At 31.1% G+C, this 19,088-nt stretch overlaps 1 protein-coding gene across 1 annotated transcript in view; it reads left to right on the forward strand.

Moving 5' to 3' along the window:
- Positions 1-16,624: 16,624 nt before the first annotated feature.
- The window catches only part of olf186-M (Ki-ras-induced actin-interacting protein-IP3R-interacting domain olf186-M), a 46,739-nt gene continuing 44,275 nt past the window's right edge, over positions 16,625-19,088 (forward strand). Inside the window, exons 1-2 of the mRNA XM_080166654.1 lie at positions 16,625-16,795; positions 17,077-17,275. Of these exons, the coding sequence (XP_080022780.1) occupies positions 16,653-16,795; positions 17,077-17,275 (342 nt within the window). The 5' untranslated portion in view covers positions 16,625-16,652. The remainder of the gene's footprint in view (positions 16,796-17,076; positions 17,276-19,088) is intronic.

A 19,088-nucleotide genomic window follows, 5' to 3' on the forward strand; every position in this document is an offset into this window, starting at 1 on the left:
TGGTGGCTGTACCCATCCCCAACTTTGTGAATTATATTTACAAACATTGCCCCTAGAGACCACTACAGATGGGGATGGATTGTTGGTGAACCAACCAACTTAAATTTTAGTTTTCAAAAAAATTAACAAATTTTTAGGTTCTTATACCCTACCTTAAATAGATAAAGAAAAAGCTTACCAGGGCATATGAGGAGCTTCACAGTAAAGAAGAAGATATCATTCTAGCGGTTAGGATGACCCTTAGCTACAGACAGACAAACATTCTGTTACTTTAATAAAAGTATATCTACTATTGCATAGGTAAACCTTTGGTAGTAAAAAGGAATATTGAACTTTGATATGATCAAATGTGTCTTTTAAATTAGAATATCTTCAAATTACTACAATTATAAAGTTCCTACGCCTTCTATTTAGTCTCAAATCGTACTTTTTTACAAATCTATTATGCATATAATAATATTTGTTTTATGACTCTAAAATTTGATTGTTTGGGGGGCCAACCAATTTAAAATCTTAAACACAAAATAAACATGCATTTTTTGATGTTTTCATAGCTATGTATTCATATGATAATACATGTAAAAAAAACAAGAATGACCACATTATAACTTACCAAATAAAAAAGACAAAAAAAATACAAGTCTGAAAAAAACTACATTGTAAATTTACTGCAGAATAGCCTTGATACATAGGATGCTTTGATATGGATGAAATTACAGTATAGACTTATTTGTAAAAAAAAAAACTTCGCTTTTAACAATTCTCCTATGAATCACCATGCCACTTACCAAGCCAATAAGATAATTATATCACGTAAATGAAATACTTGAAACCTTTACACTACAATGTCCCTAAAGTTGTACAGACCTCCAACCTTATTCAAGCTACAGTTTTGCAAATATAAGGTTTATATGTTCAAGGGGTGCATTGTCTGTCAGGGAGGAGGAGAGAAATATTAATCCACCACAACCCTTTCTTCTTCAATATATAAAAAGCTGCAATGGGTTATATTTCTTGGATAAATTGATGGGTGATTATATTCATAATTAATGTTATCCATTTATCTGATTGTATATTCAAAATATTTAGAAGAGAATTAAATTATTATCCATAATTATATCACTATATCCTTGCTTATGTAAAAAAAGAAGAAGTCTTCATTAATAATATTGGAGACAAGAAGCATATTGGCATATCCCTGTTTCACTGTTTTTATTTAAACACATCAATAATTGGGGGAATATTAATTTTTCATGTGTTGTCGTACCCCTGTATCCGTGTTTGGTTGTATGTTGTATACTCGTCTACACGTCACGTTTAGCTGCATTTACAATACATTATCCTATCCCTTTAATCCTGGTTGTATGTATGTATACACGTCTACACGTCACGTTTAGCTACATTTATAATACATTATCGTATCCCTGTATTCCTGGTTGTATGTATGTATACACGTCTACACGTCACGTTTAGCTACATTTACAATACATTATCGTATCCCTGTATCCCTGGTTGTATGTATGTATACACGTCTACACGTCACGTTTAGCTACATTTACAATACATTATCGTATCCCTTTATCACTGTTTGGATGTATGTATACACGTCTACTCGTCACGTTTAGCTGCATTTATAATACATTGTCATGTCCCTGTATCCCTGGTTGTATGTATGTATACACGTCTACACGTCACGTTTAGCTGCATTTACAATACATTATCGTATCCCTGCATCCCTGGTTGGATGTGTGTATGTATACACGTCTACACGTCACGTTTAGCTGCATTTACACATTTTATTCTTTCCTACAGGTGCAACTAAAAATTAAACTATTCTTTTTATCATTTAACCAATTCCCCTTTCTTCTATTTTTTGCTTGGAAGGTGTTGCAACTCAATAATCATTAACAAAGTGTCAGTACTTTCATTTTAAACATGATAATTATTTAAACTAGTTTGATATGATCAAATTGTCCTCTTAAAATTATACTTCAATGGATAATTCCTATGAAGAAGAGCGTAGCATCTTAATAACTACGACTCAATTGTAGGTATCACTCATTCTATGTATTTTACAACATTACTGTTATAAACTTACTTCGACTATTTTTTGATGTTTTAAACAGTGGCATGCACATCTTACGAGTGAAAAATGGTGAAGAAAGTCCATTCTAATACATTTTTTTAAAGGTGTTGATACCCTTCTACGCCTTTCTGAACGCCACTATTAGTATTTTTTAATGTAATATCAGAAAAGCTTTCTATCATTTACTTATCCATTCATCCCTGATAAGGAAAATATTATATTTATTATAAATACTTTGTTTTGCAATATTTTAGTTGTCCCTATGCAAAAATAGTATGCAAGAGACAGAGGATCATTGCCAGAGTACTGCAACATACATTAGAGTAAACATACTAAACAATTGTACAGAAACTTTGCTTCCGACTAACCGTCAAGTAACATTAGTAACGAAAACATCATTAACAAAGCTTAAAGTGCTACTTTTAGTACAAAACTCAAGTACAAACGTCCGTAACGGATAGCTCCAAATGTTAGAATTGAATGAAAGTCATTTTAGAAATTTAGTTTAAACTTATAAATTAATGTTCTTCTTATAAATTGCTGACACGTCGCAAGTGTTAATGTTCGATTGTCCTGCCATCTTATTTTACATCTTCGCTTTTGTCATCTTTGTGAAAACAAGTCAAAATGAACCGAACATAATTATGTAAAGTAGCGTTGCTTCCAAAAATATTGGTCTATCCTGCATTGGTCTAATGGTCCGCCTCTACACGACGCAATCTCTTTCTAAAAGATTTACGGTCCAAAGGGATAATGCCTGTTCTCATTTTTTATTTTCCATTCTCAATCTTTCTGTTTTGAAGAAGTCTACAGAAGAAACCCCCAACAATTTTATTAAACCTCCATAAGCTTTGATTAAAATCAAATCACCGTAAATTGTTTGCATTCTTTTAAAGTAAATTATAAGCTTAGCCTTTCTAGTGCAGAAATAAGCTACACGACTATTATTCTAAATTTGTGGTTGTTGGTTTAGCATTAAATTGACCACCATGCCCATAAACATTTAACTTGAAAAGTCATAGACAAAAATATATATTAGGCCTTTTGTTTTTACATTTTTATCAATCGAAAAACCAATCAAAATCATTAGCAATTATCATCATACAATCTTTATGATTTGTATCTAATTTAAATTTCACTATTAAAGACTTCCAGAAAATTTTAAATCTTTTTCAGGAAGAGATATTGCACAAAATATAAAAAAAAAAGTAGGGCAAAACAAAAAGGAAAAATGAAAGTGAATCATTTTATTTATGTGTTTTGTGTGTGTCTAAATGAAAAGGAAAAAGTATATTTTACATGTTATACGAGATTGAATTATTACAAAACAGCGAAGCAGATTTTTTGTTTAATTTAATAGCCAAAACTAAATGGACGTACAACATAAAATTATAGAGAAGCAAAAATATTTCCCAAATTTCTTTTATTTTTGAAAAAAAAAATTTCTTTCAGGCTTCAATACCTAAACGGTACTATCACTGCGAGGCTCCTCTAACCTTTTCTTAACCTAACCTTAACTTTTTTTTTTTTAAAGTAAGTGACGCACATACTTTAATACATAGTGATAGAAAAGCTTCGCTAATAACAAATATATAAAAGGTTTAGGAGCTTGATCTTTTCATTGAGAGTGCCATCCATCAAGATAACTTCAAGATAATTACCCCAAAATCTACAAAAGGCAATGTAAACAATATATGATTCACTATGGTCCTATTGAGTTAGAAAGTTGAAGTTAACAATGCCTTTACTATAAAAAAAAAATAATTTCCTTTGCTTTTTAGATGTAGAATCCTAGTAATGAAAATAATATACGCCTTTTCTTGCAATATATTTTCTTTTTTCACTGTTATACCTATTTAGGAATATTTTTCAAAATTTCTTTGAAGTATAACAACATTGACTTTCTGCATCTTGAAGACCACAGTGACGTTTGTTTGTACTTCAGACTGTTAATTTATCTTGTTCACTCTTTTACAAGTAAAACATAGAAAGATATAAAGGGCTAACAAAAATTATTCGAAAAAGAGAAAAAAATGATTATCAAGCCAAGAGTAAAGTTTTTTTACAACTACCTTTGTCTGTTTGTCTGGCTATTTTGACGAACGAAATTTTCCTAGCTGATATAAAAGATATATGGCTGAATTATTTTGTAAAGTCAAGCAAGCCGCATTAATAGGATGTCTAGGGTTATTAATTTAATCTTTGAGCTAAATCTTAATCTAAATGATGGTGTTCCATCACTTACGCATAGTATCATAATGCATAAAGTACTAAGAGTTTTTTTTCAGAAGCTTAAAATCACACAAAGTATTGAACCGATTGGGTTCTTTATTTTAGGTCAGCTTTACATTGGTCTTGTGGTGGTTTGAGGATATTTTACTTTCAGATTCAAGTCTTTGGATGGATTTAGTTTACTTTTCTGACACTTTTCTACGAATATATACAGTCCGTAGATGCCAGGGGCGCAGTCGCAAGTTAACAAAAAAAAACAGAAAATGATATAGAGTAGTATGATTTCCGATAAGAGATAAGTTTGTGCTGTAGTAATAATATGCAATTATCTGGTGATTTATTAATTTGAAACATTTAGTGGAAGTTATTGCACACCCTGAATGATAACTCTTTCAACTTGTTTGTTTCTTATCACTTCAAACAAGGATAAATTACTAACATCTTAGAAAGAAAAAATCTGTTTTAAAGGCAAACTTTCTTCTTAGTATTGCAGCTACTCTACATATAAATTCTTTAAATATGATGATCTAAATTAAGACATTAATTATTTTGTTTATAATTGGATTTTGGATAATTTAGACTCATTTTTAATTTCGCGTTGATCTGTTGATTTTGTAATCTCTACACGATTCTTGGTTTTTTAGTAATGCGCATAAATGGTTTTAAAAATAGTTTTAATCCAAAGGAAATTAATCGAATTTAAAGCCATTCAATAAAAAGAAACTTATTTTTCAACCCTTTGTTGACAAATTCTTGAATTTGTGACCAATAGTTGAACTCGGGGAGTAAGGGAGGGGACAATGGATCTAATATTCAATTTTTAAGAGTCTCAGACTTTGGGTACTGGCTTAAAGGGAATTTGCACGAATTCAGCAGATTCTGCCTGACTTTGGGTACTAGCGCAGCAATGCCCTGCTCACTAGCTGAGTTAGTTTTGAAAATAGCAGACAGAAATTCATTATAAAATGGCTGGTTTTAACAAATATTTTTTCCCAAGAAAATGTCATTTCATGTATAGAAACTGTACTGTGATATTTATGTATTACACTATCTAAGAACCCCTTGAATTTATGTGGCAGTTAAAAATATATGAGAAGGGTTGACGAAGTTCTAAACATGATTTTTCTAGTGATAAATTACAGAATGTTTATTACATTGTGATGTATTGGTAATTTAATTTTCAAGTAAATTATTTTTTTCTTAGATCTAATTTTGTTCTAAATTATATTACCATGATTCCTTTACAATTTTGGTCAAATTTTTTGGATAAATCTGGTTTTCATTGCTTTTCAGCGAAAACTCTTAAATTGAATTTATTGCCCATTGTCCCCTCCCTTACTCCCTGAGTTGAACTAGTCTTCTTACTGTTCAAATGGTTATCTTGACTTACAGGAACAAAGGGATAAGACAATGGACGATAAATTAACCTTCCCCTAATTCATGTATTTAGAATTCTTTTTTGTACCTTAGAGTTGAGATATTAGAAGTAGGCAGTGAGAGAACAACAAAAGATAAATTTATCTTCCCCAAAATAAATTAAAGTTATCTCAGGCAGAAAAGTAAAAATAATATTCTTGTGATTTTTGTGGTAAATAATTTACTGCAAATGTTTAGATCTTTGTCTTTTCTTGCTTTTTGTTACTTAAGCGGCTGCACTCCTAGCATATAGGGAAACTGTATTCAAAGGGTCAGCAAAGGGATAGAAAAATAGCTTAAAACCAACCCAGGACTATAATCTGAAAATAAAATAGCCTAAAATCATCAAAGAACCTATGTAAAGCTTACCGAAAATGAAGAACCAAATCAGTGGAGTTCAGTAGATCTTATGATCCTAAACTTCAGATAAAAATTCCATTAATAAATATGATTGAATAGGTATATTAACTTGTTCGCTGTGTAAATCGTTGTCTTACATCAATAAAGGGGTATTGCAATGAACTATAAATTAATTTATTAGTGTCCTATGGATTTAGTATTTTTTAACAACCCAATATTTTGAGTCCATATCTTATTCCTTGATTTTACTTAACATTTTTCCTGTCCACTGATAGCCATTATTCTAATGGAGGTGAGGGGAATGAGGGTAAAAATAAGACTATAAGGTGCAACCCAAAGGGGGGGCGAGTTGATATGGTATGGAGGGCTAAAGGGTTGAAATATTTGGGTCGGGGGTGGCGCGCAAAAATACGGGGGATGAGAAGTAAGAGTTTTAAATTGTCAGTCGCATTTTGGATTTGGTTTGTGATTGTTCATAAGAGTGAAAATAAAGTTAGCTATTTGATTATGTTATTATTGGTTTGTTTTATGCCATTTTCTTAAAGCACAGCAATTGCACAATAAGCTATCTATTTAATTTTGTGAATGTTAATAACTAGCACGTTTAAAAGTGTTTTAAGGAATCCTTTTTCTTATTTTGCATGATATCGTTATCGCTTAAAAACAAATAAGGAACATATTTAATATATGCCTAAAAATCGTAAGCAGAAATAACTTTTTATTTACGAAAGTGCCATAAAAAAAAAATATTTTTCCGTCTTGAATTTTGTTAACTTATTATACAAAGAAAAAGTATGGAGTTATTTTTTCCAAATATTTTCATGTCAGATTATTATTTTGTTATAATTTTTATTTCCTTGGGGGATAAATAAATATAACATGCTTTGATTATTGTTCATCTTTTAATCACGATTTGTTACTTTTGGGGGATTTTTCTCTTGAAAAAAAATTAATGGCCTACAACTAATTTGTGTATCTTCGATTTAAAGGTTAATGTCATGATTTTATTGAATTCATTAGGTAACTTACTAATCAAAATAATAATTCTTTTAAATAATAATATATTATTACTCTTATTGTAGCATTGAATTATTGATATTTTTATAACATTTATTAATGTTAAATTCTGACTAAATATTTTGTAAAATTAATTTTTCAACAGAAACACGTCAAAAAACACTTGTTTTTTATTTTCATTTTTCAATTAATGCATTTAAAAAAAAACAATCTTACATCCTTCAGTAGCTGATTATATGTATTACTAGAGTTGGCTCGATATAATTATCTCCCTATTGGCTAGTTTTCTATATGCATATCTATTTCTCAATAAATCTATTTTCCTCACCCGGCATTACTATCTAAAAGAAAGTAAATATTTAATGATTTAAATAATTTTTAAAAGATTTTTTTAAATTATATTTTTTTCTTTACATTACCATCACCAAAGGGTTAATGATGATGATTACAATTTTAGTTTAATATTTGAACATACAAAATGTCGCCACAATCGAATTCTTTTAAAACATAGTTTTCTTAAATTCATCATATTATAAATTTAAATTTTCTTTTTTATGATTAGAAATTAAATACATCAATATAAGGTAAATAGCAACATGAAATGAAAAAAATGAATTTATTTTTAATAAAGTAAAATAATGGGTCTTATCGTTCTGGGCAATGAGAGTTTATTATGGATTATTGGAGCACTATGAGTTTTAATCATATATTCCTTGGAAAACTTGAGCTCGTTTGTAGACATTTATTTCCTATATAGATCTGACATGGATCTTGAAGCAATTAAGCAGGCCGTTTTGTATATGTTAAAAATTGGAAGAATTCATTAAATAAAAGTAATCGCAAATATACTTAGTAAATAGCATAGTAAATATATCCAGTAAGATCCTGTAAATGGATTGACCAATCCGGCCAAGGGTTGAAGTTCATTTTTATACTAGTTCTTGACAGGCTTTAGGCTATTTAAGGAAAAGATGCATTTGGAAAATATTTTTTTTTATTATTTGCTAGAGGTTTAGGCATTGGCACTAAATTAAAATACAAATGGATTTGTTATTACTTGGATCTTATACCAGATTATCATGTACTCTAATAATTTGAAACTCGTAGCTGGCTAAAATAACTATCCCTTCCATCTGCTCCCTTTACCCATCCCCTCTCCTTCTACTTGATAAACATACTGACCAATAAGGGATGTCTATGTTACCAACTACATTAACTACAATCCTCTGTCATAATATTCACATATATTCTACTAGCGGCTTCGCTCCTAGCCTCTAGGGGCTTTGCCCCAAGAGGTTTGATCAACTTAATTTTTCGTATTTCAGATTTAAAAAGAAAAAGTAAAAAAAAAATTTTTTTTTTTTGGGGGGGGGTATTTTCATTTTTTTGGGGGGTTGGGGTGTCCCACCCCCCAAGAAAATAGCTTAAAACCATCACAGGACCAGTAGGTATATTCCCTGAAGAGTAGAGCCCAATCGGTTCAGTGGTTACTGAGATCTTAAGCTTCAGACGGACAGACAGACGGACAGACATCGTTCTACTTTGTATTATAGATATCCATTAGAATAAATTAGTTAAACCTAACACTTTCTAGGTTTGAACTAGTAACACATAAAATGGAAATATATCATCTTAGACAGAATCGTGTGCCTAAATTCTTTTTGCTAAAAATATTTCTTGTACACACACACAGACACACATTCACACACACACACACCCACAACAAGTACAAAGTATTTTCATAAGTAGTTGCGACATTAATTATAGGGGTGCCTCCAGCCTTACTCCCCCCACCGCTCAGATCTATTATTTTTCTACCCACCCCTTTCCCTCAAGAAAAAAGGTTGTATGTCCTTGATTTATTCAACAATATTTTAGAATTTTAAAAAATATTTGTTATTTACTAAGTATATTTGCGATAACTTTTATTTAATGAAATCTTCCAATTTTTAACATGTACAAAATGGCCTGCTTAATTGCTTCAAGATCCATGTCAGATCTGTATAGGAAATAAATGTCTATAAACGAGCTCAAGTTTTCCAAGGAATATTTGTTTAAAACTCATAGTGCTCCAATAATCCATTATAAACTCTCATTGCCCAGAACGATAAGACCCATTATTTTACTTTATTAAAAACTAGCGGCTACGCCCCTAGAGGCCTCTAGTGGCACTTTAAATGTTTTTGTTTGTTAAAGTTAATTTTTATGACGATACCTCTTTATTTGACGTTGAAGTCTCCCTCCGATTTTTTTGTCATTTCTCTTGGGAGGGTGGTGGTACCCTCCCCCAAAATAGTTATAAACCTTCCCGGGACTTATGAGAAGCTACCCTGTTAAGGAGAACCCGATCGTTTCAGCGGTTAGCGAGATCCTTCGGTACAGACACACACACAGACATCCTATTACTTTAGTATAAGGATAAATTCCTTTTTTTAATTTCATGTTGCTATTTACCTTATATCAATGTATTTAATTTCTAATCATAAAAAAGAAAATTTAAATTTATAATATAATAAATTTAAGAAAACTCTGTTTTAAAAGAATTCGATTGTGGCGACACTTTGTGTGTTCAAATATTAAACTAAAATTGTAATCATCATCATTAACCCTTTGGTGATGGTAATGTAAAGAAAAAAATATAATTTAAAAAATCTTTTTAAAATCATTTAGATTATTAAATATTTACTTTCTTTTAGATAGTAATTCCGGGTGAGGAAAATAGATTTATTGAGAAATAGATATGCATATAGAAAACTAGCCAATAGGGAGATAATTATATCGAGCCAACTCTAGTACCTAATAAAAGTATATAAAATCTTTATAATAGATAATTTAATGACAATTTGTCAAGCTTCTAAAACATAGAATGTGCCTGATTGTTTATTAGCTGTGCACAAACACGCCTATTCTTTTGCTAAGATCTTTATCTTGTGGGTAAAATATGGAAACAATCACTTACCTTTTTTGCGACTCGCTATTATTTTTAGCTTACTTTTTGCGCCTTGCTACTTATATATTTTGCAATAGGTCATACGTAAGGTGTGTTACATTGCAAGGGTAAATGGGTAATTAAATAACAGATAATTTAAATGCTTGATTTTCTACTTTTGTTCAATTAGTATACATTTATTTGTCCAAAAATTGAATACAGAATTATAGAACATGGGAAATTTTAATTTATTTTCATTTATAAATCCTAGCATTATTGTTTTTAAATAGATTCAACATAAAAAGTTACAATGATGTCTAAGTCCATTGGTTTTGAACTACTTGTAGACTTCTTAGGGAAATGATTATTTTAATTTTTGTTATTAAGAAGCTGCAATTCAAAAAGTGTTACCAAAATCTAAGAATAAATAATAAAGTCAAGTTTCTATTAGCATACAATCATGTATAAAAATCCACCAGATCCCACTGCAATTGACGGACAGACCCTCATCAAATAAAATCTTTGCTTCTTAAAATTTTTAGGTCGCGCCTATGTTTGATTTACAAGAATTGTAAGTGTTTAATCGTATCTTTATTGCATATAACACTTACACACAAACTTTTTATTGGCACGGTGCATTGATTATTCAAAGGGGGCGCCATGGGGGTGGAGGGGGGCGCAGTGTGATTATGGGGGTAGGTATGTGTCGGCCAGAAAGTTTTATAGCAAGTCAATTTGTTAGAATCATAGCTACTATATAGGTTGATTAGAACCTTTATAGTAAGCTTACTTCTTTCTATTAAAAAGAACTTGATTTATCAGTCGAATTTAGTTATACTAAAGTGGTCCTATCGATTTTAAACTATGTATATGTGTTCTAATTAATTTTGATTGGTTTATTAAGCTGAGCTTCATATCAGGGAAGATGGGGATGTTGGAGTACAAAGTATACAGGCCCTAAATTCTTAAGATCTTGATTGGGTGGTACAAACTATCTATATCCCAACCATTGTGCGTGGCCTATGCTCTGAAAAGAAGAGATAAATGGCGATGATGATGATGACATCAATTTGGAGTAAATTTGTTTATCATTATTGGGGGTGTACATAAACATCAATTATCGTCCATAGTCTTATCCCCCAAGATCTTGGCTTCTTATGGACGTTGTTATCCTTGTTAAATGAACATTGGATAATGCCTGCTATAAATCAAAGTAAAGTTGATGATAGTAAGGTCTATGTTATGCAGGTATTAATAGGTCAATGGGCGACAAAAATGCATCTATAAAAATTTATGTAGAATATACGTTGATGATATAACAGGAGAAAAATTGTCGTTAATTTAGGTTGCAATTTCCCCCCGCATTTATTGGTCGGGCCGTTTATCCAGTAGGAGGAAAGAGGATATGGGGTAAAGGTGGTGTATGGGGGAATTCTTTAATTTAGCCCGATACAGAGTTTTCTTTATTATAGAACATGAAAATCTGGTGTAAGATCTAAGTAATTATATTTCCCTTTCCATAAAAATCTAAGTAACGTTGTTTATAGTAAGGTCGGATCTACTGCAGTTCACGGTAAAATATTGCTGGGAAGCAATATTTCCAAAAATCTATGAATTTTAAAGGCTGCTAGCTGCCAAACGGCTGAACCTACAGATCATACCCGCACACCATTTTAAGCGGCATAAGAGGGCCTACAAATAATCTGGAATAGCCAAGATCCAATTATGCACAGGGAAAGCTTCACAGAAGAAAAAACGCGTAAAATAGGTCTTTTTCGCGCATTTCTCTGCACTGCGAGATAATTATGCATTATTGGTTTATGGCTATTCCAGATTATTTGTAGGCCTTCTTATGCTGCTTAAAACAGTGTGCGGGCATGATCTGTACGATCAGCCGTTTGGCAGCTAGCAGCCTTTAAAATTCATAGACTATTGGAAATATTGCTTCCTAGCAATATTTTACCGTGAACTGCAGTAGATCCGACCTTACTATAAACAACTTTACTTAGATTTTTATGGAAATGGAAGTATATGTTATTCAGGGATTATGGAACATGACAATAGGCGATAAACAATACATCTTGTATTTCAAAAGAAAATTGATAATAGTAAGGTCTATAATTCAGGAATACAAGAATTGGGCATTAGGTATGATTTTGGAAGCGTAGAAACTCTAAATTCGTTAGCAGAAAGTCCGTGCGTCCATTTGAAACATGCCGATTTTCAGCTTTTTGACATAATATAATTATCCTATTCATCTGATTTTTGGAATACTGATTCCTAGGACAACATAGTACTACAATGTTGTAAGCGACGCTTCTCTATATTCAAGTCCTAAAAATGTAAGTAAGTATGTCCTTAACCTGTATTTTAGTTTTTTTTGCAACAAATTTACTTAAAATTTTGTTTAGACTTTCTACATTTACTATAACTATATTCGGCTTATTTAGTTCTGACACTTTTATGGTTGTCATCCTTGTTATTATTGTAAATGTACATGTATACCTTTAAGGAAGTATAAGAATATGTACATTTTTAAATTTCTAGATTAAAGATTGTAATTTATTGCACTTTATCAAAGATGTACTCAAATTTTTCATACATAAATTTTGCATTTTTACTACTTCAGTTTTTTATCTTTGAAGCTGCTCTAAAATTCACTATCCACCTGTCTGTAGTTTCTATTGAGGAAACTTTAAGCGCTAAAAATAATTTATTAAGCTAAGATTGTCTCAGCTACTAATAGAGATAGATAGCTTAAGTGTATCTTAAAGATCCGCCTAAACAAAGAATATCTGTTCTACAATTTACTTTTTCTTTCCATAGTCCAAAACACAATGAGAAGGAGGTTTCTATTATAAAACATAATTCCTATGCTTCTGTAAACTCAGTTTTTTTATGTTTGAAGTAACAAGATACTTTGTTTATCGTAGCAAGTTTAAAGTTAGAAAATAAATTGAATCATTAAAAAATGTTTTCATGGGCAAATAATTAATTTTTATTAACAATTATGTATAATTAAATTTTAATATAAAATCCAAAATTATAAAAATATATGAGGACAATTGAACAAAAAAAATTTAACAAATTTACGTTTTGATATTGATAAATAACTGGTTTTTGATGTTGCTATTTTAATAATGCTTAAATGAACCCACACCTCTAGTTATTTTAGAATTCTTTCTATGCAATATATAAGAAACACTTAATAAGCAGATTTTTTAAAATATGCATTGTTTTACTTTTACAAGATCAAGTGTAAAATTTACATATAAATCTTTATTTTTTTATGCAGTTTTACTAAACCTAATTTTATGGATGGGAAAGAAGGTTAACTTACGCATGGGCAAGTTAAAGGCAGCTGAGTTAGTCCTTTTTTTCCTTTCGGTTACATACGGACGGATTGATAGAAAAACAGACAGACAGTGTCATTGAGCAGCTTAACAAAAAAATAACATTTATTTTCCATACTAAAAAACAATGAAATTAAATGTAAAATAATTTTAACAATTGTACATTTATGAGTTAAAATGTATCATTTAATGCTCTATTTTGTATTGAATAGAGATATTAGCAAGGGATAAAAGGATAGGACAATGGGTAATATACTAAGTATTCCCATTCCCCAATCTTTGATGTGAATATGGCATTTGGTAGGAAGAAAGGGTTGTCAATTTATATTATCGTCATTATCTTCTGATTCCCTGGAAAATCATCACTTGAAGCAAATATGCGTATTATTATTCTTGTGGTTGTCCAAAAAAGGAAAGATTTGCGGTTTATGCGAAAGCTGATTCCACGGACAATTAGGTGTAGCTAGTCACAGATCTACTTAAGTGTAGCATGTGCTTTTGTTTTCATATGTAGAAACATTAGAATCCATCTTAAGGTTAAAGAATAAAATTTTCAATTCAATGAAGTGGTTTATTATGCCCTAAATGTATCAATGAAAGAAAATCTGCATATAAAAATATTTAGTTCGTCAAAGATGAGAGCAAAGAATGAAAAGAAACTAAAAAGCAATTCTGTTGGTTTTATATTTATTAGATATATAGAAATGAATATTTTACTAAAACACTTGTCAAAAATTTTATTATATATTTTTTAAACGTAAGAAAGACTTTAATTTATACTCATGATTAATCTAGTTATAACTTAGATTAAAACTAAACTTCAATTGGTTAAGGTCTTCCTGATTCAAATATATGGTATTTCAGCTTTATTCTTAAATACTTTTGACAATTATGTAACAAATAAGGAATTAAATTGCTAAGAATGAGAATATATTCCCGCATTTTTTGTTGCTAATTCTGCCAAAATTATGAAAGAAATTATGATACACGGGGATATTAATCCTTTGGTCTAAATAAATATGTTCTAAGATTAAAATTGACAATGGGGTAAATTTTATTGAATGCATTATTGAAATTTTGCAACCTCTCGGGGAAAATTGACTATCCAACCTTCAGATCTCTTCATTTTAATCCTTTGATTTATTAAAAATAATAAATATCTTTTGCATACCCACAAACATAAAGTCCAAAATTTTAACATCCTCTCAAAAGTCAAAGCAATGTTATTTTTCCAAGGTACTTGAAATAAACACACCTAAGCTATAGAAAATGTTTAAAAATTACTGTCATGTGAACAATGTACTCTTAGTTATCCTGCTATTCTTCAGAGCTTCTTAGTCAAACAAGGATAATTTTATTCAATTGTTGTGCATCTATTGAAAGAGTTTGCTTAAAGTGAAATATAAAAATAAAGTTTAGGACAAACCCAGGAGTCCCAAACGTCGGAGTGGACACTAACCTAACCTATTTTATACAATCTAATAGGTTTTTTAAATGCCTAATCCCTTTGGGGGGCTTATTTGTACATTCATATCATAATCTAACCTAATCTGTATAGAAATACTTAATTAAATTAATATTTTAACACTCCTGCGTTTGTCCACTCCGAAGTTTGGGACTCCTTCGTTTGTCCTGGAACCGTTTAGTAATGTATGAGTGGTTCTTCCGCTTTCCAATGTTTTTTAATAACCTTTTAAAGTCCATCTAAATTTTCCTTCAATCCTCCCCGGACCCCCAACACCTTTTTCTTTAAATTTTCTTTCGAATTTAGTGTAAATGTATATCTATAATTTGTGTTTTTTCTTTCTTTTTATGGTGAAGAAACACACAAGTATATAGATGCTTCGCTACCCTAAACAAATGTCAAGCTTCTTTGACCCTTCTCCATGATAAAAAGTGTGTAAAACAGTTGCCAAACTTCAAAAATGCTTATGTTGTAAAAAAAATAAGAAAAAATATGCAACTTGACTCTAAGAATATGTTTATGCATGTTCTTAGGTTTTTTTTTCTCAAAAATAGAGAGTTTAGATTTGAGGATTTTTTATCAAATGGTAGGACAATCACATTTCACATAAATGGGGTTAAGTGGAACATCGAGATAAATATGGTTTTTATCTATAATACAAAGTAGCTTGATGTCTGTCTGTCCGAATGTCCGTCCGTCCGTCCGTCCGACTGATGCTTAAGAGCTCGGTAACCACAGAACCGATTGGTTTCTACTCTTCAGGGAATATATCTACTTTTTTAGGCAGTTAATTTAAAATGTGGTGGTCGCAGCACCAGAGGTACTTTTTTAAAATTACCTCTTGGGGCAAAGCCCCTAGAGGCTAGGGACGAAGCTGCTAGTGATATTTATAAACGAAATGATGAATAATTTTAACAAAATTTGTAAGAATAATCACATTTATTAAACTACAAGTGTGGTGTTTTTTGTTTAAAAAGAAGGCTGCACGTATAGCTTTTATTGGACCCCCTGCCTTTAATTAATTGGACATGATAATTCCTTTAAAATAGTATAAAACCTGCACCACCACCAATACCTAAAATTGCAAAGACACACACAAATGAAACAACAGAATATTTTTTTTAATATTTTAATTTCTTTTATCATTTATGCAAAATTCATAAATATAATGTACAAAAATACAACAAAAAGCTAAAATATTCATGAAATATAAAAACAATGAAATATATTTTTTACGTAAGGAGTTACATAACTTGCATGTAAAATAAAACAATATTTTTATTGTTCTTTCATTTAGCTTTTTTTCTGAACATTTGGAACAGATATATATCAACTTTGATAAATAATTAACTGTCAAATTCTCCATAAATTATTATTGTTTAGGATATCAAATGTATTTGTAACTTTTGACTATGGAAATGTTAAAGGCAAAATTGTTTTAATCACTGTCCTTAGCGTATCACTAGATAATACGACGTTAGTAGCAAAGCTACTCTTTAGTTAAAGGATGTCCATACGTCTTGCTGCGCAGTCTCCCAGTTTTTCCCGGAAGAAATGTGATATTTGAATGTGAATTATACTGGTACTCGTAAGTTTCTTACAGATATTCTCTCATTTTATTGTTTTAAACCTAGCTTTATTAGGTATTATTCGTGATTAGTTGATTTAAATTAGCAGAGTCCAAACTTTTCCTCCAATATTTTAATACAGAAAGGGGTAATTTTGTTATTACTTCACTTCTTTTGGATGAAATTTTTCTTTCAATAATTTCTAATTTAATTTCCAGATAAAAAAATGACAGGTGCCAGCACAGAGGTGAACATACAGCTGAACGACCACAACCTTCCCAACACAGACAACAACCTCTCCACAACAAATAACAACGACATCCTGGACGAGAATGAAAATGCACCAAGCAGTAGTTTATCGAAATTCAGGCAATTTGCCAGTTAAAGAGTGAATTGGACATTAATTCAACAAATCATATTACCCCATTAATCCATTAATTTGATAAGATTAGAATACTGCTTTTTAACTTATGTTAGGTGAGGTTAAGTTTCATTTTGCCCCGCAGTGCATAACCGTCAATAAAAAAAGGGCCTAAGAACTATGAAAAGTTGTTTAATTACTTATATTGAGACTAGAATATAAACCTGAATTTTAAGTTGCCAATTGTGGTTGGTTCTTTTACTCTATAGCTGGTAAACTCCAAATTTAGTATTACCAGCGACCCTGGCGACATTGGAATGCCTGGCAACGGCGATAGTGATACAAGAGGTCGGACAAGACTAAAGAAAATCGCGGAGGGCACCAACACATCGTCCGATGCCTGTACAAGCAGCAGTAGGGGCAGGAATGGTATGCTGGATATACAGTTTCCTGATACTAGACGGGCTAAGTCACCGGTTACGGTACAGGTAAGATTTTATAACGTAGCTACTCAATAAATTATTTTGTGTTTTTACGTTAACAAGGCTTTTCAAGACAAAATGTTTTTTAGCAGATGGAACTATTTTAACACTGATGACAGCATCCATTATAGCAAATCTTTACGTAAAAAAAGTTATAGATAGACAGACAAAAATATCAAAATGCATAAATGTAAAATAATAATGTAAATATTAGTCTTCAAAACCATGGACCAAATCTTTTATTTATGTGATGATTTTACCCCAAAGAAATTGGGGGGGGGAGTCGACTAATCCTTTATATACTCATTTACTTATCATCGGGAATCTGTCTGCAATACGATGCGAGAAATGCAAAAAATCCGTGCACTTTTGTTATAATACTTTTTTAGATACGGCGTACAAAACAAAGCTCCATTTATGTAAGCTTGATAATCTATGAATCGTTAACTATCCAATCCATGTTACAAATGGTCTAGTTTTTACAATTTATAAAACATCTCATAAATGATATTTTTATTCAAACACCATTAAATTTGACACCTAAAACCAATTCAAGAAACAGAAACTAAATCACATAAAAAGATAAAAGGATTTTGTGTTTTAAATACATTTTTGGGTATTGCTTTATATGTGCCTTGGGACTAGAATTTTCTGGTTTTTATAAGTATATCTTAAACTTTTGATATTGGAAATAATTGCTTTCTGCGGTGCTGATCGAACTTGTCCTTGTTTAACATAGCACGAAAAAGCACTAAATTTTGTATCAAAAGTCAGAGATAAAGGGATAGGAAAGTACTCAATTTTTTTGGTTCCACGACAAACGCAGGAGTCCCAAACGTCGGAGTGGACAAACGAATGAGTGTTAAAATATTAATTTAAGTAAGTATTTCTACACAGGTTAGGTTAAGTTAAGATATGAATATACAAATAAGCTCCCCGCTACCTAAGACATGGTTTAAAATAGGTGAGGTTAGGTTAAGGGTCCACTTCTGCGTTTGTCCACTCCGACGTTTGGGACTCCTGCGTTTGTCATAGGGCCATTTTTTTAGTTTACACAAATTTTGTTGTAAGAAAATATGTCTTTTGTGGCTCAACGCTTTAGTGAATTTAATACAAGATAGTCATACTCGTAGGCCTGGCCAACTGATAAAAATATTTGGGGAGAGGTTATTTTATCATCCTAAATTTCATATCCCTTTATCCCTGACCTAAAGTACACGCGCATGGGTGGTCTATGGCGCGCAGATAAACAAATCATCTTAAAAATGGTCAACTATTTAGCTGTGACATTGCAGGGAGCGAGGCTACTCTACAGTTTTTGTTTTTGTAGGATAGTAGTTCGGTAATTTTGGCTGAAATAAATATTGCAATATTTTTTTTTTGATAACAATTACAGCTTGACCACGAAATTTTTATACACACCGTCAAAATTTTTAAGGAACAATAGTTTTTCACGAGTTGGAATATCCTTAATAAAATCGTCAAGACTATTTTGGAAATATTTAGAGATGCTTCGCTACTATGAAACATAATCGTTCTTGCAGTTTGTACATCGGCTCACCTACCATATATTTCAAGGGATAGGACAACGTTCGATAAATTAATCTTCATCACAGTTCTAATTATGAAATTCTTCTTGTTTGGGAGAAAATGTCCTCTCCCTTCCTTTCAAAATTCAATTGGGAATAATGGGCTTAAAATCAGTCTACACTAAATATGTTTGGGCTAAATTCGACCATTGAGAGCTTGAAAATTTAGGGGGAGGAACGTGTTGTTGATTATTTGTCCCCTACCTCCCTACAAGATCCAGTTTTGAAAA

This window comes from Acartia tonsa, chromosome 1, assembly GCF_053477335.1.
Source record: "Acartia tonsa isolate MP-2025a chromosome 1, ASM5347733v1, whole genome shotgun sequence".
Classification (NCBI taxonomy): Eukaryota; Metazoa; Arthropoda; class Copepoda; order Calanoida; family Acartiidae; genus Acartia; species Acartia tonsa.